Below are 25,581 nucleotides of genomic sequence, written 5' to 3' on the forward strand. Positions count from 1 at the left end.
GAATTTCTTGCTGTGTGACTGCATCTCTTCTGATGAAAGATAGATATATTGTATGCTTGAGACACTGTATCAACACAAAACCTGCATATCTGTTCAGTTTTTAAAATCGTGAATTTCACATCACTGGAACAACTTCTACCTCAGAAACTACTCAAGTCTCTGTGATGTAATTTTACTCACTTATTGCTGAAGATCAATCGTCTATTTTGTCCAAATTTGGAATTTTTGACTTCTGTCCTCCTTTAGATATTTGATTGTGAAAACACACGATTTTCGAAAATTCGCAAAGTTTAAAAATTTCCAAAAAGTCAAGTACAAGGTTCTCAGATCTGAAATTTACTTGAGACGTTGTTTACTAATCAGTTCTTATGTGGACACATAATTGAAGGTGAGTCTTATTTATTTCGGTTCAAAATGCACTACTATGTGTAAAATAAATGACGCATCTGTTTATTTTGAAATTTTCTGAAAATATCTCCGTTTTCTTGATATGTTCGAAAGTTCGGTAGGTTTACACAGGAGGAAACGTTAACAACATACCTGTTTTTAATATTTGTGTTAGATATTAGCTTAAAATAAATAAATTAGAAGCCAAAAACATTAAATCGACCAAAAGTACGTGAATTACCAACTCTGCTAAAGTGGGAAAATTTCAAGAACGCGAGGGAATTCTGCAGTTCCACACGAAACAGCGACATATATGTCATTGAGAGAAATGGGGATTAAATCTACAAACGAAACTTTTAACGAAACATTTTTAATATGTCTTATTACGTGCATTATCTACAAACTCGAAATATATGAATCTATGCCAAGTATTAACGTATAGATAGAGCAAATGGTGGAAATTACATATGGAAAAGAACGAATTGGTAGCACGATCATAATGAAAAATCGTCTTTACCGTAGAACATGTTCAGTTAACGTGAGAAAACAAATAACTCACTTAGTTAAAGCAACAAGTCTGTATGCCGGAGGTAGTTGATTCGAATCCCATAGAAGTGCATTTGTCATTTTTATTAAAGTGGTTATTTTATTTATTTTTTATGTGGGAAGGAATCAAATTGTAACATATGTGTAAAACTCATGACGATACCAAAACAGAAAATATGTCGTTGTCGCACTTGCATTGGTGTCCCCAATTTTGTTGGCAAACAGTTTCGTATTATTTTCCCTGTGCTCACTGCTCACAATATGCTCGCTGGGGCATAACGAATGTTTTCCAGTAAACGTTAATTCAAATTTGGAGAATTTTATGAAGTTTCACAATGTTTATCATTAAATAGTCTTCTATCTACTTGTTTGGACATTTTGATAACAGATTTCTCCATTAAATGTTTAATTTTCCCTAGATGTTTAATTACGGAAAAGTTTTACAATTTATTTGTTTTGAATTTACCACATGAGGTAAGTAGCTCGAAGGAGGAGAACTGAAGTAACTGATATTCTACGTAAAAGCAACCTATTGTAGAATGACGATGCTTCTTACCTTCAGCACATAATCGTTACATTAGAGAGTCAGACAGAAAAATCCTTTTTTTTCCTCCCTTATGACCACCCATCTTAAACCTCTACATACCATGGTTCGTCTCACACAATTTCGGTGCTCTAAAGAGATTCATATAATAATAATAATAATAATAATAATAATAATAATAATAATAATAATAATAATAATAATAATAATAAAAATAATAATAATAATAATAATAATAATAATGTTCCTGAATATGCCATCCTTACATAATGTAGTAACCTTAGACATCTTGGTTTAAAATGCTTTCTTTAGTAATAATTTGAGCAACCATGTAGGAGGCGACACGACGCTTTATTTTGCCCCTCTCATTTTAGTACCCTCCCAACAGAAAGTAATTTCTGATAAGGAGGACAGACAAAATGAATAAGAAATATATTTACAGCATCCTCTCCCCCTTCATGTTTGGAATATCATGTAGCATTTTTTATTCTACCGAAGATGGCCCTGTGCGGTTAGGAGTAGGTAACTAAGGAAATACCTAATATATAGCGCCCCTTGATTGTAATATTACCGCTTCTTTATTTGTTCGAGGGAGCCCCTACACAATCAAGAATGACAAAAAGAATAGGAAAAGTGTCTATTGATTCTAGTGGCGGATCCAGCATGGACTCCTGGTGGGGGGGCGGTGAAGTGAAATATTCTTTTGATGAAGTGAAGCTGTCACAAAATACCACTTAACTAAACTAAGCATAATAGTGGGTTGAACCGGAACCCAGTCAGTTCAATTTGATGTAAAAGTTTAATTTTGGCTTCATATTAAAGGTTTGGTTCCAAATGAGAATTTCAGTCCGAGTGGTCAATGATCAAATCGCGGGGGGCTCTGCAATGTAGGAAAAATAATTACGTCTATATCGTGATCCTGTTTGGGGGCGCGGTGGCTCAGTGGTAGAGCGTTCACCTCCGGTGCTTGGGGTTCCTGGTTAGGTAACTTTGTTTTAGCTAAATTTTAAATATCAGTAACCGTCGAAATTATTTCACTAACCAATCAGTTACTGAACATTCCAAATACGTCAAACCAGTGGCATAACATGAAGGTTAACCTCTCCTCCGCAGCCCATAGTTATGGTCCGAACTTTCAGGGGCGAACCAAAGGCCGGGCAACCCGGGCGACTGGCCGGGGCGCCAGAGTTAGAGGCCGAGCCAAAATGAGCCTGAAAAAGTAAATTTTATAATGTGTTTTCTACTGACTTCTTTGGTTTATATTCTTGTAAAGTAGTGGCAATTTTATAATATTTTTCCATTTCACCATGGAAGAAGAGAGTTTCATACTACTAAGAGGGCTGTATCGACAAATGCAGAGATGGCATGTAAAATAAAGAGTGGAGGGGGAGTAAGTATTGTTTGTTTCTTTGCTTGAGTTTAGCGTTCTACGGTTATGCCTTAATGGCCAAAGGAGATGTGGATACTGATTATAGTGGAATCCGAACCACTTTTATCGTCATCAGTAACCCACCGGGATTTAGACCCGAAACCACAGAAGGCAGGCGTGCTAGCCACTACACCAAGCGGGGGGCGCAATTGGTATTGTTTATAGTAGGCCATTTTCTTTGTGAAGTTTTCCTAAGTAATGAATGTCTTTTTGAAAAAGGGGTTTAAAATATTAAAAACACTATGATAAAATGTAAAATATAGGCTAGTACTAGGGGGAGGGCGCCAAAAAGTCTCATTGCCCGGGTGAAAATTTGGCCTGGTTCGCCCCTGCGTACTTTCTATATATTTTTTGGTCTTGCAGCTTGTGCGGTCCCCACGCCACAAGGTTGCGGGGGCGCTATTTACGCCTGTGGTTCGAACGTAATTCAATAACTGTTTCAAAAATTCTACCATCAGCGTGGAGACGAAAATATATATTTTTCTATTAGTTCCATAGAACTTTCACCCAGGACGGCAGATGCAATTTTTCAGAATGAACTCTGGCTAAGTATAAGGAGAATCTGATGTTTTCTAAGTAAGTTCCTTTCAGAAAGTTTGCTATTTGTTTAACGGTGATGTAAATAAACATACTCATCGTTATTAGCCCGATACCGAACCATCCTGGACAAATCCCTGTAGAGCAACGATCGGCAAAAGTTGTATTATGGGCGATGACGCTCTCTCGCAGCTTAGCACATTCGGCATGCATTTAGTTATATAATTCTTTCCCCCGCCTTTTTAACTCAACGTTGTCGATCCCGATATAAATTCCTACAGTCTGGTATTAAAGATTAATATTTGTATTATTTTTTTAAGATAGTGTAACTTTACGCCTTAAATTAAAAATAACACTACTAATTTGCTAAGATTCCTTAAAACAACAGGTAGAAAATGTGTAGTTTGATTCTTTATTTTGTTTAGTAATAATCGTGAAGGAATTGCACTGTTTATACCGCTCACCTAACATTGTTAGGGTCATTAAAGCTAGGAGGGTCGGCAGTCCATGTAGGCAGAATGGAAGAAAGTAGGGACGCTTTCAAAATTTTAACTGGAACCCCAATTGGAAAAAGGCCATTAGAAAGACCTAGGCGTAGATGGGAAGACAACATTAAGATGGATCTTTCGGAAATAGGAATACAGGGTAGAAACTGGATCCAGTTGGATAAGGATAAAAGTCAGTGGAGATCTTTTGTGAACGCGGCATTGAACCTTCGGATTATATAGCCCATAGAGCTAGTTAGTTAGTTAATCGCGGAGAATCTCATTTACATTAATGTTTCTTTCCTGTTTTCCTACAACATTTTAGTTAGCTTAATCCGGTAGACTTAACAGCATAATGGTTATTGCATTGTAATGATGATATTGGTAAATTTACAAAATTAACTATGTTTTCTTATCAACAGTAGAATTGCCCAATGAATAGTACTATCTATGTCCATTCTCAACGTCAAACGGTCAATGAGTGACATGTTGCCCTCGTACAAATGATGTAATTACGTTATAGTATCACTAAGTGTAAATGATGGAAAGAAAAACAGAGATTGGAATGTTCTTCTCTCTCCAGTAGATATTAACCTTTTGAGATAAGTCACCTTAGAGTTACTAAAGAAATCTAAACTTTAGATAATTTGTAAAATACATAGTTGCTTTCGTCCAAAGAAAAAGTCTAAAAGGCCATGAAATCTCAAACACTCACAATTGCTCTTTTTTGTTCCAGTGTATCCTTTGGAAATGCGAACGCACTCTGTGGTGCATTAATGCTCACTTTGAGAAGTACTGTTTTAAATTATTAAGAATAAAGTTGAAATAATAATGACTATTTCAAAGGGGCAAAGCAATTTTAGGTGTTTATAATGTAACTACAAGCCGAAGCACTCCAGTAGCACATGTCGGTGGGCCGTTGATGGGTAAATGGAAAACTGCAACATCGATCCATATGGATCTCGAGGTTGATCCTCCTAGAACGGTTAACAAGTCGTCCCATTACAGATGGCGCCATATCAAACCACGAAGAATGATACAGGCTAGGTAAAACGACATTGGACGACATTGCTCAATATCGACTGCTACATTGGCTTAAATCGTCTTATAGTTACGTTAACACACACATTCCGAAAGAAATTTGTAATTTACGTTCCAATTCGTCAGAATCTGCACAAATCAATAAATATGAGTTATATCCTTTATCGACATGGGTCTGTAAGGGGACCCATTTGGGCTCTGCTTGGCACACTTAAATTCTACATGATCGATATGGAAATTACTAGGACCCCATGAGTGACCCGGGAATTTTTGCTACTGGTGCATTTTACACTCAATTAGTTAGTTACTCCATGCCGTAAGCGTCGCCAACACCTAGTGGCCCACTTGTCGGTAAATGGCGATCGTCGATATAGCGAAGCGTCGAAGCATTGCTGCTAGTGTGCCACTAGTGGCAGGGATTCGTCGAGTCGAAGCAGATATCTAGAGTCGGGGGTATTGAGGTTACCACCGAGTAACAACGAGAACTTAATTTTGGTCCGCGCTCCTTCGATTTGCCGCGGAGAATCGCGAAGGGACCAACACGAACTATCGCCAGTCATGTGCGTCATATTATTATATATTATTTTACCCTGACGAATTGTTATTATAAAGACAATACTTGAGCTCCGGGGGTCAAGAGTACCTCCTGCCTTTACATCATGAAGCGAAAAATCTTGAGATGGATGCGTATAATTGTATGAATTTAGATGACAACTGTCGCCGATCACTAGCAAGTGAATATGGAGGAACTATGAAAAAGGTAAATAGACACTTGCCATTTTGTTATAAAATTACATGGCAAGTGCATTTGATCTTATTCCGAACAGTTATCGTCAAATATACACGGTTAAAGGAGCAATCTGTTTAGAAATATTAAAAAGACTTCAACGATTTATCACTCTACAAAGTGTGTTGTTCTCATCGCCACCGTGGCGAATTCGGAAGAGCATGCGACTAGTAATCCTAAGGCTGGTGGTTTGCGCACAGCTCGGGGCGCTATTTTTTACTTTTAAAGAATGTTTTTAGACTCACTTTAATGCAAACAATTTACGCATATAGGTGATTTGACGTATTTTTGGGGAATAATTTTGTGGTTCGTTGGCGTTCCGTCGCTTCTCTGCTGCTGGTGGTATAATTTTCTAAACGGAAGTGGAGCCACCACCGATTGTCGCTGCGGGACCGCCAATTTTTGGCGACATCTCGGTGATTGCCTATCGGTGGTCCACCGACGCCCATGGCATGGGGTACTCTCATACGACATCTTTCCCTTTCAGAGAAATTGACAAAAGGGTAAAGGAAGCATATATTGTATTGAATTGTTTTCTGGTAAAAGAACGTATGTGCAATAAACAAAAGTTTCGTTAAATGACAAAAAACTGATTTCTCACCATATGGTTTAGCTTATGAAAAAAAGAAAAGTATATGTAAATGCATATTGGTATTGAATGTTTATTAGCTTGTTAGGATGTAACTATAAATTATTGTTAAGCTACAAGAAAAATATCAAACGTTGGACACATACGCCCTTTTCACAGAAAACGATTATATATAAAACATATCATAATGAGAAGTTAAGCATAATCATTCCAAAATGAGTTCCTTTTAGCTAGAATACGTTTCACTAAACGTTTGCTCTGTGGCGAAGAACAATCCTCATTATTATTCTTCTTAATTTTAAGAAAAGCAGTTGAAATGTATTTGGATAGAGAAAGGAAATAAGAATAGGAAAGAAAGAAACCTTAATTAAAACACGAAACCATCTATGGATGCACTACACGTTTTCTCGAAGAGTTAACGGAAACTACACTAAATTAAACATTACAAAACGCTTTGCCTAGAGAAGGAAAAAGAAAGGCTATTTTCGATACTTCACGGTTTATATGAACTGTTTGTAGAGCAACAAAATAGCGCAAGCATTTAAGGCATTATGCTTGTAATCTAAAGGATGTAGATTGAAGTCCCCGTTTTCTTTTTCTTTATAATGCTGCAGTTGGCTACGACTTGCGAAATAGTTAAGAGACTCGCTGCTCTAAGTTACTTTTTAAAGCTTTATATTTAGAAATCAATTATACGGAGATAGAGTAGCTCAAGATAGGACATGCATAAGAAAAAGACAAACAGTAAAGAAGACAAATATACATTTGCGATAGTCGAACAAACATTATACACTTAAGGTAATATAGTTTAAAAGTTTGCAAAATAGTTTCGTTTATGAACATGAGAAATGTCGTGAGCAGAGTGAGTGAGGTAACCAAAGTAAGCATCAGAGTAATATGGATCTGGTGTAGTTAACACATACGTCGTTATTAAGTTAAAAGTTCTGTTTGTAGATTTAATCCACATTTATCTCAATGAAATAATTAAGACGGTTACTGATATTTAAAGTTTAGCTAAGACAAAGTTACCTAACCAAGTACATTTGGTGTCGCGATGTCACAATTTGATTTTTCCTGACATAAAAAAAGAAAAACAATGATAATAAAAACCTTTACTTTTACTGTGCTCGAGCCAACAACCTCCTTCGTACAGACTAGTTGCTCTGACCAACTGAGTTTCGATTTCTTACGCGAAAGAAATCTGTTATATTACGAGGCATTCCTTTTATTATGATCGTGCTGGAAATTTATTCTTTTTGAAACAAATACGTCAAAACTATTCGAAGCAATACGAACACGGCTGAAGAACACGCACGGAACTGAACTACCACTCGATTGATCTTCAGGGCAAATCACAATAGGATAGCTATAAACGTAAATTCAGCATGCATTTCTGTGGAGTTCTGTTCAGTATTGCTATCTGCCAATCACGTTTGTTCTTAGGAGTAATATTTTACAAACCCAAGCTGGAGGTGTAATCATTCGATAGAGAGTAATGGCAGAGAACGAAATGGAAGGCATTCTTGCCCTTGTTAACGTGGGGCACAGTGTCTCGCAAGCAGCAGTAAATGTTGGGGTTAACCCAATAAAAGCTCAACGGTGGATGAAGCGGTACCGAAAAACTGGGGAAGCTGGTAGGCTCCCTGGTTACGGGAGGAAACGTGTGACAACAGAAGAGCAAGATCATCAGCTCATCAGACAGGAACAACCTCACACGACCTCTCCACAGCTGATGCGAATAACAAATTTTCCAGCTTCTAGGTTCACTGCTAGGAAACGGCTTAGGGAAGCTGGCCTTTTCGCTCATTGTGCGGCTCACAAACAAGTCCTCTCGGAAGATCACATTCGACTGCGACTTGAATTTGCAGAAGCGAACAGGCATCGCAACTGGAACGATCTTGTTTTCACCTACGAGTGCGTGTTCGTCTCTGAAAATTCAGGACCAGTCGTTGTGTATCGTCCGGGTGGAACCAGGTATGACCAACGATACATCTATCACAGACGACACTGTGTGTCGGTGTCGCCCTGGGGATTCTTAACATAAAAGAGCCTAGGAGTCCTTCGTCGGATAGAGGGAAGTTTGACGGGTCTTCAGAATGTCATGTTGCCATCTGTTAAAGAACTTTATCCTGATGGCGTAGTCAACTTTCAGCATGTCGGGTAGTTGAGAATTGGCTAGCAGAACACGCTGATCTAGATGTTCTTGATTGTCCTCCACTTGGGGCTGACATGGACCCGATCGAAAATGTGTGGGCTAAGATCCTAATTCGCCACCCATGCCACAAGTTGCTCTCTGGAACTTAGTAGAAGACGCATGGGAGGAAGTTGCACAAAGCGAACGCTACCTCCGTCGTCTCATGGGATGCCGCGAAGAATACAAGCGGTTATTGATGCAAATGGCCATTGGGCGTCTTATTAATTTGGAGACGAGTTTACATAAAACAGCCCTTTTGAGGGCTCTTTTAATAAATTCCAAGAAACAAATAGAAATAGAAATTGTAACTTCTAACAAGAAGTGTCCCATGTAGAAATCTTAAATTTACCAAAATACTCATAATACTCACCCACTAGAAATCGAACCCCCGACCTTTCGTTCAAGAGTCCCACGCGCTACCAAGGGAGTACTCTATGAACTAACACCTTCACACTGTCCTTACAGACTGAGAACTCTTTCGTAATTTAGTGACATGTTATACTAAGTATATTCTAAAACTAAGTCTAGGGAAATGAACTGATAATAAATATTACGGAAGACAACATATAGAAACTACAGTTACTAGTGAAATGAAATCTCTTTGCGAAGTCAATATAATACCCCATTTACACTCTCATTGTTGTTTCTGTAATTTAGTAAGGAGGGTTTTGTTTATTTTTATTTACTAAGGAGTTGCTGATACAACCTGTATATCCGAATTCCATTCTAATATTCAGTTAAAAATAATCTTAATTACTCAGGCCAGAGATTCTACAGCACTCTATTCTCTTGTTCCTATACGTAACAATACCCAAATGCTGTACGACATTTCCTGTTGAAATTTGACAGGTGACGGTACTAGTGATCAAATAAGTAAACCTGTGGTTTTCTGTATCTGTCTCTGTGAAACCAGAAGTTCCTAAAATCTTGTTATACACTTGTGAATAGGCAAGAGGGAGAGACTAGAAATTTTCCTTGTGGACATGAAATGTAGAACAAAGACAGTGATATTTTCCAGTTTGTTAATTGGCGTTATTGTTTACTATATCACTTGAATTCACCCTTGTATTACTGGAGATAGTTTCGGCATAATTATAGGCCTACAATGGGTGTTTTGTTTTATTTAAAACGTTTACTTCTAATTTAGTACAGAGCTAATTTAGTACAGAATCTAATCATCACATTCTCATTCTTTAATATAGCAGGTTAAATACCTCAACACATTGTCCCCATACGTATCAGTGTTACATTCAGATACTAGAAGTTTCTCTATACACTTTCAACAATTTTTACACCACTAATATTACTTAGAAATTTATAGTGAGAGGAAAACTGATTGTATCTTCTTCTTCTTCTTCTTCTTCTTCTCCTTATTATTATTATTATTGATGTGATAATGTAATATGTTAAAATTAATTTAATTGAAGCGACTGTAAAGTAGTTTATATGAAAGTGTTATCATTATGATAATAATGTTTGAATTGGAAATACAGCATCGTTTTAGTAGTCATTCCTTTTATAAACAGGTTGCTTCTGATAATTGAAACACTGGAAATATGTTGGAAATGTCCAAGTCAACTCCTGCTGACCCTGTTAACTTTCGATACTATTATTTATGATCAGCTATATTTAATTTTAGTGCCGTTACAAGACGGGGGTTAAGCTGGCTTTGCGTCCTTTCTTAAATTCTGGTAGAAGATATATTGGGGACTTTTAAGGAGCGTAAAATTTATTCTGCCTAATTTTATAAGCGACTCAAGGGTGAAACATTTGCTAACGAAAGCAATGTTGTGTAAACACGGCAGCACCACAGGGTTGTGGGGGCGCTATTTACGCCAATGCATCGAACGTAATTCAATAACTGTTTCAGAAATTCTACCATCAGCGTGGAAACGGGAATATATATTTTTCTAATAGTCCCATAGAACTTTCACCCAGAACACCAGATACAATATTTCAGAATGGGCTCTGGCTAAGTATAAGGAGGATCTGATGTTTCCTAAGTAAGTTCCTTTCAGAAAGTTTGCTACTTCTTTAACGGTGTTGTAAATAAACATACTCTTCGTTATTAGCCCGACACCAAACCATCTTGGACAAATCCCTCTAGAGCAACGATCGGCAAGAGTTTATTTTGCTTAATTTTATAAGCGACTCAAGGGTGAAACACTTGTTAACGAAAGCAATACTGTGCATATACTGCCATGCTTCTGACAAAATATAAAGTGTTTTGTAATCTTTAGACACTTTTCGTATTCTTTTGGTCACCCTTGGTTGTGTAGGGCGCCCTCGAACAAATAAAGAAGCGGTAATATTACAGCCAAGGGGCGCTATAAATATATTACGTTTTTTTTTGTTGTTACCTAACCATAACCGCCTAGAGTCGTCTTCGGTAGAATAAAAAATGCTACGTGATATTCCATTCAAGAAGGAGGAAAGGATGCTCTAAATATATTTCTTATTCATTTTGTCTGCCCTACTTTCTGTTGGGAGGGTGATGAAAAGAGAGGGGCAAAATAAAACGTCGTGCCGCCTCCTACATTTTAAATTTTGTTACGTGGTTGCTCAAATTATTGCTAAAGAAATCACTTTAAACTAAGATGTCTAAGGTTAGTACTTTATTTCCACTTCAGCAGAGTTGGTAATTTTTGTAATTTCGGTCGATTTAATGTTTTTTGCTTCTAGTTTATTTATTTTAAGCTAATATATAAAACAAATATTAAAAACAGGTTTGTTATTAACGTTTCCTGCTAAGGAAACCTTCCGAAATATCGAACATGTAAAGAAAACGGAGATGTTTTCAAAAAAACTTCAAAATAAAGAGACGCGTCATTTATTTTGCTCACAATTGTACATTCCAAAATGGCCATTTCTAGGTTTTCAACATGAATGCTCAGAGCTTCACTTTTCAACATTGTAAAGTAGATCTCAATGTGCACAAAACACAAAATATTGTCCTTTTCATTATTTTTCATATGGTTTTGGTTTAAAGCCATTATCATCTATCTACTAAAATGCTAAATACTAAAATCCGTCATCTCGGTTAAAGGGTTGTGACCTTTCTTTGGGTAAGTGCTTCAATTTGATTTATTGAATTGAGAGAAATATAGGTGGTCTAAGTGGTTTCATATTTATTATTTATTTATTCTTTCATTATATTAAGCATGGATTAAGTGAAGTTATTCAGAAAAAGAAACACACATACATGAACAGTAATATTTTAAGTGCTACAAATGAACATGTTAACATTGCCAGGTATTACATTAACACAAAACATGGAATAAAAGGTAAATTGGACTCAAAAAATAAAGTGCAAATGTAGTTGATGAAATAGATGAAATGAAGTGCTCTGGACGTCACATCACTAGGTTATGTTAGATTAGACGAATGAAGTTATCTTCTGTTCCTGGGGCGATTCAGGAACTGATGATTGACTTGTTGATAGGTACTTACGGTGTGTATGGTAGATAGATATGAGATGAAAATTCATGCGGGCGATAAACTTCAAAGATTTCTGGGTCCAGCATATCGCTATCTAACTGTAAATGATATAGTGTCATGAAGTGCTGAAGGGGAGTATCAACGTAATTGGGCGTTGTATCGTTATCACGGTCGTAGCGGTCGTGCAGATATAACGTATACGAAGTTGTTCAAGATGATTTAGTAATGGCGGAATGTCGATCATCTCATAAAGTAATCTCGTTGGATGCGGCAGACTTATACGATATGCTAGGCGCTATAGCATGGCGCTCGAGGATAGCAAGTTTTTGGTAGAATTTTAACGGTGCATATATTCAAGCTGTATGTCCATATGTTAACGTACTGCACATGAATGTTTTATATGTACTGATTACGGTACGTGCTCGAAGCTCCCAGGTTGTGCCAACTATTCGTTTTAGAAGATTAAGTCGTTTTTGTGCTTGGCGTATGAGTTTGGTAAGATGTGGAATCCATGTAAGTTTCAAAAATGACACAGAGATACCTAATAGTGGTTGACACGGGAACAGGCGTAAGATCAACCTGAAGACGAAGTAGATTCGGATTTCGATGTATTGGAGAGCGGCGTCTACGTGGCAAAAAACTATGGCTTGTGTTTTTGAAGAGTTAATTTTCAACCTCCATATATGACACAAACGCACGAATGCTTCAATAGCTGCTTGCATGGTTTTATTAAGAGAGCGTACAGTACGGGCAGTTGTGAAAAATGCAGTGTCGTCCGCAAACTGAAATATTGTGGTGGTATTAGGAACGACTAGGTCCGCGACGTACAATAAGTATAATAAAGGAGACAAAGACGAGCCTTGCGGTACCCCAGATTATAAGAAGATGGGATGAGATAACGTTCCATTGATCGAGATATAAGGTAGTCGACCTATTAAGAAGGAATGTGCGAATCGGATTTAGGAGGTTGGTAGAAGGTAGTTACGAAGTTTGTATAGTAAGCCAGGGTGCCAAATTTTGTCGAAAGCTTTTTCTAGATCAAACGTTACAAGGCAAGAAGGATATTCTGTATTAAACTGATTATAAATGGCTGTGGTGAGACGGAATAATTGATCTAGAGTGCTAATATGTGGTCTAAATCCAGCTTGATGAATTGGAATAAGGTTATGTGAGTTGAGATGGTCGTGCATGCGACGTACAAGGATTCGTTCCAAGATTTTGCAGAGACAACTTGTGAGGTGAATAGGAAGGTACGATGTAACTTCTGATATAGGTTTCTTTGGTTTGTGGAAAGATGAACTTTAGAGTACTTCCAGTCGAGCGGAAACAATCCAGTTCGTAGAATAAAGTTATAAATGCTGCTAAGAAAGAGGAAGAAAGAATGAGATGCCTGTCTGATTATAACATATGTAACAGAGTCAAAGCATGGTGCAGTATTCCGTTTGCCTATAAGTGCATTAAAATAGTTTCGGGGTAAATTTCGATGGTTAGAGGATGATTTGGTTCTAAAGTATGATCAGCAGATGGTCGAAAGGAAGCAGAAGTTGCATCAGTATGTCGGTTGATAGCTGACTGTAGGTGGTCTGGTGTATACCAATCAGGTAGTGGTGTAAAAATGCCTTGAAAATAGGAAGCAAATATATTGGCCTTGTCCGTATCCATAAGGACTGCTAGATGGTTATGAACAATGGAGTATGGCGTACTAGAAACTCTACCAGTTAGCTGATAAAATTTGCGTCAATATTTCGTAGGAAGTGTGTTGCAAGTTTCGATCCAATGCCGTTTCTTAAAAGCAACGATATAGTTATGAGTGATCCTTAAATATTGGCGATGAAGTCGCAGCGCTTCAAGGTTGCCCGTAGTTATATATTCACGGAAAGCTCTGCGTGAGGCTGTAATAAATGGTAAATATTGTGGAGGTAGCTTGGGTTTATGTAACTGAACTTCGATTGTTGGAATGGAACGTTGTGCTGTGCCCTGTATGGCTGTAGTTAGAGCAGTTCTTGTTCTATCAAGTTCGTATTGAGAACTAGGGATAGTGGGTGAAGTTACGGCAGCGTCTAAGTAGGAACGATATTGGTCCCAATTTGCCCTTTGGTAGCAGTAGACCTTCTTAGGAGAAGGCCTAGGCTGAGTGCTAGGAGAACAGTGAAGTTCGACTTTGATGGGAACATGGTCGCTACCTATGGAGTCTAGTATAGATATATGGATGGACTGAGAGAGAGAAGATGAGGTTATGACTACGTCAGGAGTAGTGCCACTGATAGGACATGTAGGTTTCGGTAAATTATTTAATTCAGCTCCTGTTTCATTCTGAACAAAATCTAAAAAAATGTCCTTGTCACGTTGTGAGCGACAATGAAAATTTATGTCGGCCATGATAATGTAATGCCGGAAATTAAAATCAATATGGCGGAAGAAATCATAGTTGATAGCTCGTCCTGGACGATAGTAAATGGTGACAAGGGTAACTGTGCAGCCTCGAAAATAGACCGTCGTGATGTTATGTTCGGAATGGTAAAGTGTAGGTGGAACCGTAACTGCACGATAAGGAAGATTGTGCCGGATACCAATAGCTGTGCCTCCGTAGAGACGTGGACCTGTTGGAAGGTCGTGACAAAGTAGATGATAGTTTGGTATATAACACGTTACATATGGTGCAAGGTAAGTTTCATTTAGTTCAAATGCGGCAATTTGTTCTTTTTGGTGAAGCTGTGTGAAGAGTACTTGATGCGTCAACAGAGATCGTATGTTAAGAAAGAGTAAGTTGTAACTCATAATGGTAAAGAATATAAGTGAATAGGTTGAATGATCCATATTAAACAAACTTCAAGTGGTTGGATTTGGAATGCACTGTTGGTCCGGAGTAAGTTGCCTGAAGTTGTAAATTAAACAATAGTTTGGGTGCGTGCATGATTTGAGTTAGAATATGGTTGCGAAGAAATGGATGGATGTTCTGTAATGAAATAGTGAGAAAACGGAGAAGATCTTCTACAGTGACTGGATGACGTAACGAATTTGCTGCTGGAGTTGGTGCATCGACCGAACGTATAGGAACAACAAGTTCAAGCTTAGCTGGATCAGGTTGAGGATTAGCTTTACATTTATAGCTGTATGTTGGGTGACGTTCAGAACAGCGATCACAACGTGGTGGTTCTTGAAGGTTTGGACAGTTTTTAGTAGGATGTTCGCGGGAACAATAACCACATTTGATGTTTGTGCATTCTTCTGTTGGGTGTGAGCTATAATGTTGACACTTCTCGATATATATATATATATATATATATATATATATATATATATATATATATATATATATGCACCCTTAGATAGAAGTTGATTGATCGACTGCTGTTGATTAGTTAGCACTCGTACGAGATAGGTTGGCCCCTGGTTGTTCTTGATCCTAATCCAACGCTTTATAGGTAGCCCATCCTGATGAAGTTCAGCAAGAATTTCATCATCAGTAAGATCAGTTTCTACACCACGAATAACTACGGACAACATAGGAGGTCGCCGTGGTGGAGGAGGGGTTTTGCGTGTACTCGGTTGCAAAGTAGAAATCTTTGCTTTCGTCCCAAAAATTTCATAAGTTGCCTTCTTACGAACATGCGTGGCGAAAGTCGGTTACTGGATTTCAAAATAATGCACGGCATGTCTTAACAATTTCCCGAATCTCAGGACGAGGGACATACTTGACTAATTGCTGAAAAACAGCACGAACAGTGTCATACTTCGGATCATAGTCAGTTAGTAAGAAGTTATACACGGGATCAGGTTGATATTGCCGCTGTTGATTATCGGCAGAAGTGGATGTCCAATCCATAGTATGACTGCCAGCTGGAGGTGTAGTCTGACTCACGTTGGGAGTAATTCGTTGCTTCTTTGGATCTAGGGTTTGTTAGCCATCAGAGAGAGATCGAGAACGAATCCTATGTCCTTCAGTTACGCAGTCAGCATAGGTAGAAGAAGGAATAATGTTACGGTCTGAACGAGATGTTCCTGTAACAATGCGTGGCTGTGTTTTCTGGCGACCGTTAGGCCCGATGTTGAGAGGAAAGTAATCCTAAATTCTGATCCTGATTCGAATTTCCGGAATCCTTGCCAAAGTCTGTCATCGTGATGGAAAAGCCGAGGGCCGAAGCCCAAATGAAGATGAATAAGATGATAAAGATGACTGATGAAGTTCAAAAAACAAGATACTTTCCAAAAGTGAAAACTTTCGGCAATCCCCTAAGTGCTGCAAGTGTGTTATGCTCGCAAGTACGTATTGCTATACTTGGTCCTCGCTGGCACAGTAACTGGCACAAGAGAGGTTAGGTTTCTTGGTGAAGCTTATTAAAAGCGCCAGAGCTCCCACCTATAAATTTGGCTTTCAAATCTTTCATTTACGGTTATGTGTGATTTCACGTTTAACAGAGACAAACCTTTTGAGCATTTTTACTTTAAATAGTCTAAATTAGTTAACTAGATCTTTTTCATAAAATTTATGATATAAAATTATTGTTCAAAGCCTTTGTATTTTAATAAGCCTTCTCTAAAATCAATGCATGGGAATTGTGCTTGCATCTTCCGAGTTCTTTTAAACTATGTTCATATGTTTGTGGTCAATCCTATCGACAATGAGATCACGGAAACTACAGGCTCTAGAAAGATGACGTTTTCATATTCGATTGGAAATTTTGGGTAGATTGTCCAGTTCTAATTGAATATTAAAAAAACATAGCCATTATTTCTTTATTACATTTTTTTAGGTTACACTGGAAGCGTTGAATTTTAAAAAAAAACTAAAGCATCCTATCCTATGCGTTATACATTCCAACACCATAATGCTGTATATTGGAGTTGTATATGTTTCAGGCGTTTGTTCCATTGCCAAATAATAGTGAAAAAGGAAGGATAACCATTTCTCGAGTCTAAGATAAATCTTTATTTTTTGTATGTTTTGCCCAATGAACACAATATATAACTGACATTATATTTAGTTGTATATGTAATGTATTTGCTTATTACATACTGCATGCAAGAAGAAAGAAAACACTGGTCATACATGAATTAGAAACTCCAACCGGAAGTAGGCTCAAATCTTGCAAACGGTGCGAGATATTGAGAAAAAATAATCGAAAAAATCTCCCCTTTATGAAACCCTTTGACGATTTTTTTAAAATCAAGACGTCTTTCACTTGTGTCTGTAAAGGGACATGTACATATGTTTTGAGGAATGAGAAGAAGATGTATGCTCATATGCGAATGATGCGCTGTGTAGAGAGCGCAGGTTGAGCTAGTTAAAACCTAAAAAGTTAGAGCGTTTAAAGGAATCCTCTGAAAAGTGCAAATTACGCTCGGGCTTCTATACAAAATGGCAGCCACAAACAACCCTCCGCGGCTAAAACATAAATTAATGCCCGTTTTTAACTCCCGAAATGTAGTACAATCTTAGGTAAAAAAAAATCCAAAATTAATAAATTTGGTCAGCAAGTTTTCACCTGGAAATTGGTCGATTTCATTTGGATTGAACCTACTCAGTATATGCATACTGCAACTTTCCGCACTAAACCAATATTTTATAGACAACTTACATTAAAAAAAAAAAAAGCTAGCCACTTATTTGTCTCTGTAAGACATTGTACGTGTTTTCTCTTTCCGTCTCTCTCTAGAAGCGCTAGTGTTTTTTTAGCCATTAGTGGAATTGGAAAACCAAATTCAAATGTTTATGAGAATTTGAAATATTTACTTCAAGCCCAATCACTAGAATTTGTTACGTGGAGTTACTAATCAGTGGTGTTACTGTAGAAATATTACACTTCCTAACATCAATACGAGATTTTACACAGTGACTACGTCCTGTACATATCAAAAAATAAAAATTCTGTGAGGAGAAAGGGCCTACTTGGTCAGAGGTCATGAACCACAATATGGGTATGATCAACATGGTTTCCGTGTCGAGATACCTAAGTCTGTTTAAATGATTATATTTAGATTATCAATCATAATATTTTGATTTTTAAATACACTGTTTGAAAGATATTAAATTATGCCACAAGAGACATTTAGAATTTTTTTCTTTTCTTTTCTTTTCTTTTCTTTTCTTTTCTTTTCTTTTCTTTTCTTTTCTTTCTTTCTTTCTTTCTTTCTTTTTTGTAACACGAATGGAATGTTTAGACGTAAATTATTTCTCTGGAATTAATGCGCGAGATATAGTTTAAATCTTGGGAATGAATTTCGGAGCAATTTTCATAAAAATGACTGGATATTTGGTTTATATTTTTAAAGGAAACGTTTCTGAAAATAATACAGAAGAATAATGATATTGTGAGCAAAATGTTTTATCTGAAACTAATAGAAGTGACCTCGCTAACATACGTTTGAGAACTATCTAATTGGGTTGAGCATTACATTGTTCTCTCCGTCCTTTTCTGTTTGTTTTGTTATAGTATCCTATTTTGTTTCTGATTGTAGATGAAGTATCCAAAAATGGAGCTGAAGCTTCGTCTGAAAGAAAAGGACGTTGGAGGTCGGTGTACTCAAATTCCGGCGGAACTACTGGGGGATGTATTTCATCATCATATTACGCCTCGGCAGTAAAAAGCAAAGGTAAAAATAAGAGCTTCTTCTATATAAGTAGTCTACTTTGTGCTTACTACCCTTTCATGAGAGATTGAAGGTTATAATTAAACTAATTATTACCCTTTAGGATACGATAATAGAATAAAATTTGATATAATAGTGTATTATTATAAGGTCAGACTTCTTATAACTTGTTGACATAAATTTTCTATTACTTTGTAGAGCAAATGTGAGATTAGAATTAAAGGTAATCAGAAATAAACCTAAACCTCTTTTATTTACAACAAAGAAACGACGGCTGTATACGTTAAGTGTTCACAATTTCGAATTATCTGTCCTATATTTCTAGAAGTTATTGTTCAGGTATGCTGTGTTACTTATTGTAAATCAACTACATTATTGTTTCGACAAACAACTTGAGTGCATTGTTTTACTGTATGCATGGGGTTCGTTCACGCTGTTTTAGAAAAAAAATATTAAATAGGACATCAAGATACCGAAATAAACAAAGGTTTAAAGTATATTTTGAAATAGTTAGTTACTTTTTGAAATGCAATCGGTACTGGGGCAATCCAAATGAAATCGACCAATGATGGTTGCCGAAAAAATTAATTTTTTAAAATCTAAATTTGTACTACATTTAGGGAGTTGAAAACGGGCATTGACTTATTTTTTTCTTGCCGCGCCGGTTTTGTCGCAGCGGCCATTTTGTATAGGTTCCTGAGCGTATTTTCCACTTTTTGGAGGATTTCTTTAAACACTAACTTTTTAGGTTTTAAAGATAATGAGTTCAAACCAAAACCATATGGAAGATAATGGAATGGACCATATTCTATAATTTATGCATATTGAGACGTACTTCAGAACGTCCAGAAGAGAACATTGAGGTTGGAAACTTAGAAATAGCATTTTTGGAATGTACATTTTCAAACGAAATAAATGAGACTCAACTTCAATTCTCTGTCAACATAAAGACTGGATAGTATACAACGTTCGAAATAAGTTTCAGATCAGAGAAAATTATACTTGAATTTTTGGAAATTTTTAAACTTTTGTGAATTTTCGAAAATCGTGTATTTTCACAATCAAATATCTCAAGGAGGGCAGAAGTGAAGAATCCCAAATTTGCACAGAACAGACGACAGTTATGCAGAAAGAAGTGGGTAAATTTTCATCACTGAAGCTCGAACAGTTTCTGAGTTAAAAGGATTTTCTTTACTGGGACTTAATGTCATGAAGTGCCGTTGGAGTGAATATAAATTTTGTAGCAAAAGTCAAGATAACACGAAGGTAATGTTAAATGGGTAAGGTGTGCATAATTTATGAATCATATTTTGTATAAAATACGAAAGTTGTATGTTATTTCTTTGCTGCCTATAACGCTGCTGCTAAGACATCAGTGAGGTAAATAGTTGACTAATTTGTGTACAGAATTTGGCACTGATATTGAAAGAACGACCTGTAGGAATTGTGAACTCTGTAGGTGTGAGTTCCTGGCGAACCTCAGTGATTGACACCCACACTTTATCATTCGTACATACCAAAAAAGAGGTTCTTGGGCAATGGGGATGGAAAAAGTGATCAAAAAGATCGCCATTTTTCTGACTGATGTCTTCAATTCCCCAATTAACCACTTCTGTCATAAATGCAGGTTAAGATGTCATTAGGTGCAAATTACAACGTGCTATGTTCTGGAAGTACTGAAGTACTGCAATCAGCAAATTCATCTGATTGTGAGTACTCATAACACCTGATTTATGTGTTCTTGAGAGATACAAATCTATGATATGATCTGGTATTAATAATTCTTATATAAATGGCACATCTGGAATTTCTTGCTGTTTGACTGCACATCTTCTGATGAAACGTAGACAAATTGTATGCTTGAGACACAATATCAACACAAAACCTTCATATCTGTTCAGTTTTTAAAATCGAGAGTTTCACATCACTGGAAAAACTTTACCTCAGAAACTATTCAAGTCTGAGTGATACAATTTTACTCACTTATTGCTGCATGACTATCGTCTATTTTGTCCAAATTTGGAATTTTTGATTTCTGTCCTCCCTGAGATATTTGATTGTGAAAATACACGATTTTCGAAAATTAGCAAAGTTTAAAAATTTCCAAAAATCAAATATAAGGTCCTCAGATCTGAAATTTATTTGAGACGTTGTTTACTATTCAGTTCTTATGTAGACAAAGAATTGAAGGTGAGTTTTATTTATTTCGTTTAAAAATGTACATTCCAAAATGAAGATTTCTAGGTTTGGAACTTCTATGTTCAGAACTTCACTTTTCAACGTTGTAAAGTAGATCTCAATGTGCACAAAACCACCATCTCAATATGTGGCTCCGTTTCCGAGTTATTAGGTTTTAAGTATTTTGACCTTTGACCTCGATGGTCATTATTTTTGGAACTTGTAGTAGCTGATGACCAATTACTAAATATGGAAACACCATCTCAATATGTGGCTCCGTTTCCGAGTTATTAGGTTTTAAGTATTTTGACCTTTGACCTCGATGGTCAGCACTTTTGGGACATGTGGTCTTTGATGACCTTTTTGAGTTTGACCTCTGTTTTCGATGGTCAGTAGTTTGGGGACATGCTTGTGTCATTTCCGCTATGTTAAATTAGGGGTTGGCAACGAATGATTTTTATGTAATCAGTGCTACGTTACGTTAAAATAGGGGTGGAACAAATACACTCCTGCTATGTGCTAAGTTAACGAGTACACCCTCATTATTGTCTTAGTAGTCTTTGCTATGTTACATAGTTGTGTGTTCGTAATCTCTGTGTAATTTCTGCTATGTTTAAATAGGGGTGGAACGAATACACCCCTGCTATGTTAAATAGTTGTGTGTTCGTAATCTTATGTACACCCCCTTTGCTATGTTACATAGGTATTCATTGTCTGCTATGTTTATAGTTAAAAATATGGGTTGAAAAAATGCTCATAAAAGGGAATTAATCTTATATATTCTCTGCTCTACTATGTGTTCGTAGTCTTATGTAATTTCTGCTATGTTAAAATAGGGGTTGGAAAATAAGCCATACTCTTGTATTAGCTATGCTATGTTACATAGTCTTATGTAATATGTGCTATGTTAAATAGGCCGTTGGAAGATGTGTTATCGATCTGCTATGTTAAAATAGAGGTTGAAAAAAGTGCTGATAAAAGAGAATGAATACACCCCTAAAATGTGCTCATAAAAGGGAACGAAGTGTTATATAATTTCTACTATGTTAATATTGGTAGTCTTTGCTATAATGTGCTCATTGTCTGCTATTTCTGTTACACCCCTAAAAGGAAACGAGTACACCCCCTATACTGGAGGTCGTAAAAGACCATGGCTGGACGGTTTAGGGTGTTCGTAGTCTTATGTTAAGATAAGGGTTGGAACTGCTATGTTACGTAGTCTTATGTATTATCTGCTATGTTCAAATAGGGTGGAAAAGTGATCATAAAAGGGAACGAGTCCACCCTTAAAGATTATCTGCTCTACTATGTGTTCGTAGTCTCCATGTATTCTCTGCTATGGTAAAAATAAGGGGTGGAAAAAGTACGTAGTGTTATATATTTTTTCTATGTTCAAATAGGGGTGGAAAAAGTGATCATAAAAGGGAACGAGTCCATCCTTAAAAATTATCTGCTCTACTATGTGTTCGTAGTCTCCATGTATTCTCTGCTATGGTAAAATAAGGGGTGAAAAAGTACGTAGTTTTATGTATTATCTGCTATGTTCAAATAGGGGTGGAAAAAGTGATCATAAAAGGGAAAGAGCCCACCCTTAAAGATTATCTGCTCTACTATGTGTTCGTAGTCTCCATGTATTCTCTGCTATGGTAAAAATAAGGGGTGGAAAAAGTATGTAGTCTTATGTATTATCTGCTATGTTCAAATAGAGGTGGAAAAAGTGATCATAAAAGGGAACGAGTCCATCCTTAAAGATTATCTGCTCTACTATGTGTTCGTAGTCTCCATGTATTCTCTGCTATGGTAAAATAAGGGGTGAAAAAGTACGTAGACTTATGTATTATCTGCTATGTTCAAATAGGGGTGAAAAAAGTGATCATGAAAGGGAACGAGTCCACCCCTTAAAATATACTCATAAAAGATTATCTGCTCTACTATGTGTTCGTAGTCTGTGGTATGGTAAAATAAGGGGTGGAAAAAGTGATCATAAAAGGGAACAAGTACACCCCCTAAAATGGAGGTCGTAAAAAGGAACGAGTACACCCCCTAAAAAGTGCTCATAAAAGGGAACAAATACACCCCTAAAATGGAGGTCGTAAAAGACCGTGGGTCGACGGTTCAAGGTGCTCGATTTCCCAGGGGATCCTGAGTTGAGCAAGTATGTTCTAATATGAGTCAGGTCTGTTCCAGATCGATCCATTTTCTACTACTACTCGTTGCTCAATGGGATGCTAAACTCAACATCAAATCAACTCAATTCGTAGTCATTCGTAGCCCAATTATTTTCCATCCTCTCCAAAATCTTCAATACATTCAAATCCACTTATTGCAGGGCCAAGTCCCATATGGAGTTCAGAAATTTTGCCTTTCTCCAATGTGTTTACAGGACCTGAGACGGTTTCTAAACTATAGGTGTTGGCAAAATGTGGATAGCATTTCGAGAAGTAGAAAAAGCTTTTTCGGGTTATTTCACAGCTCCCGAGAACATCTCTTAAGATAATGAATTATTAGACTTCAAAACTATAGGCTACAATGTATAAGTGTTCGAAGTCTCATAGAACGACTTTTTCCGCCCGTCTGTTGACAGTCACCAGAGCGAAAACGGTAAGAGATATCGAGATGCCACTTTTTGCGGTTGGTTTAGTGTGTCAAGATTAGGTTCCATCTCATCCCTTAATGCTCTATTTATACTGCAAGTTGTTCAAATTAACCATTTACAGCTGTTTCATAATTTATCGACAAGGAACGACAAGGTAATAGACAACAACAAGCGATATTCTCCAATCGATTCAGGGTTGAAACAAAACATATCATCATATAATCCTAAAATAATCTTTCACTAAGAAATATTCACTATGATATACCACAATGGATAGTTCAATGTTAAGTGAGATTTTACGGGTAATTTTCTCACAAACCCCTAAGGCCATTTTGATCGAATTTCACAAATTAGTAGTTCATTAACAACCTACGTTGGGACATACATTATTTAACTTTAATTAATGCACAAGGGATAGTTTAAATCTTGGGGTTGAATTTTTAAATATCCTAAATATGACTGGCGAATTTGTTCATATTTCAGTAAAAATAGTTCCTGCAAATACAATTTTTAAAAAGTAACCGCATCACTTACTAAAAGTATGGTAGAACATCTAAAGAATAACAGATGTTACTTTTAGCAGTGATATACATTCATAAATTTTAATAAAAACAAGTCTCGTCTGGTTTTGTTACACAGTCTTTTTGTTTTGTTGCTATTTGTTTCATCTTTTTGTCACCAGATGTCTCTGTTGTTGGCTACTGTCGCTGAAAAACTGCATATGCAGCTCGGATGGAGATTGATAAACAAACGCACGTTGTTCTTATCGCGTGATTGTTTGTCTGATTACTGTTGCAGTGTTTCCTTTAAAAGTATTCTGAAGTTTATAAATATATAAGCAGTGTACTTAATGTGAATAGATTGTTAATGATTTGACAAATCATGAGCTTGTAAGACACTTCACCTTGCAAGCAAAGACAAATATTGGCCCTACACAAGGAAGGAGTAACTCAAAGAGAAATTGGTAGAAAAGTTAACGTTCACCAATCTACAGTGTCAAGAATCATTAAGAAACAACAAAAGTTTGGACAGTGTTCCTTTAGAAACAGGTGTGGAAGGAAGAAGAAAACATCTGCGAGGGTTGATCGAAACTTGAAGTCACTAGCGTTGCAGAAAAGGAGCATGAGTTCAGGTCAACTGGCTCCACAAATGGAAATGGAGTTAGGTATTAAAGTAAGCCATTCAACAGTAGTGTATAGACTGAAATCTTTTGGATTTAACAAGAAAAAGCCTTGCTTTCTATATACTTAAAAACAAACAAACTATTTGCTGAACAAAACAATATATTCACATAAAAAACTACATACGTGTTACAGTTTCGCCAACTAACATTTTGGCTTCATCAGACACTATGAGATAAATGAGAAATGTGCAGTCTTATATACAAATAAGAGCTGAGACATCTTGCTTCTGATTGGCTCCTGGCAGCAGCCAATCCCCTTCAAGTATTCTGATTTGTATTTTCCTACACCGAGGCTTCCTATCTGTTGTAAATTACACACATACACATAAAAAGGACGATCTTAGCACAACCTACCTAAACTAACAAATAATTGACATAAATAATTAAATAATTATATAAATATATACAAACAAACACACACACACACACACACACACACACACACACACACATATATATATATATATATATATATATATATATATATATATATACATACATACATACATATATATATATATATATATATATATATATATATATATATATATATATATATATATATATATTAAACAGATAAACATACAATTACGCATACACTTAAAAAGACGACACACACATACATATAAGAAGATGGGGGACATCTCAACTTACAGAAAAGGGAGCAAGAGGCTTCTGGAAATAATAAGGGAAAAAAATAAGGAAGAAGACAGAAGAAGAACAAGGGGTAGTGATGGAGAAAAAAGGAGTGATTTTTAAAATTCAGTGCGGCGAGTGTCGTATGTGTTATATTGGGGAAACTGGAAACAGACTAACGAGGAAGGTCCATAAACCGTGAGAGTTGAATTTTGATGAAAATTAGTGACAAGATTCAGTTCAAGGTGATTAGTAACGTAGTAATTATCACTCGATGCGCAAATGCTTTGTTGAGCTGTTACACCGACGCCATCTTGAAATCCGGTAGGCAAAGTCCAAGGATACCCTTTTGACACAAAAATAAAGTAGGTTTTGGTAGATTGACTTCACCATTGTAAACCGGGATAGGGCATCTCTATG

General features: G+C 36.6%; 1 protein-coding gene across 1 annotated transcript in view; it reads left to right on the forward strand.

The window, feature by feature from the left end:
* LOC145687250 (uncharacterized) overlaps positions 1-25,581 on the forward strand; it is a 99,491-nt gene that overhangs the window by 55,343 nt on the left and 18,567 nt on the right. Inside the window, exon 6 of the mRNA XM_081760724.1 lies at positions 18,437-18,571. Coding sequence (XP_081616850.1) covers positions 18,437-18,571 — 135 coding nt within the window. The remainder of the gene's footprint in view (positions 1-18,436; positions 18,572-25,581) is intronic.

The sequence above is a fragment of the Thermobia domestica genome, chromosome 6 (genome assembly GCF_964235325.1).
Source record: "Thermobia domestica chromosome 6, izTheDome1.hap1.1, whole genome shotgun sequence".
Lineage (NCBI taxonomy): Eukaryota > Metazoa > Arthropoda > Insecta > Zygentoma > Lepismatidae > Thermobia > Thermobia domestica.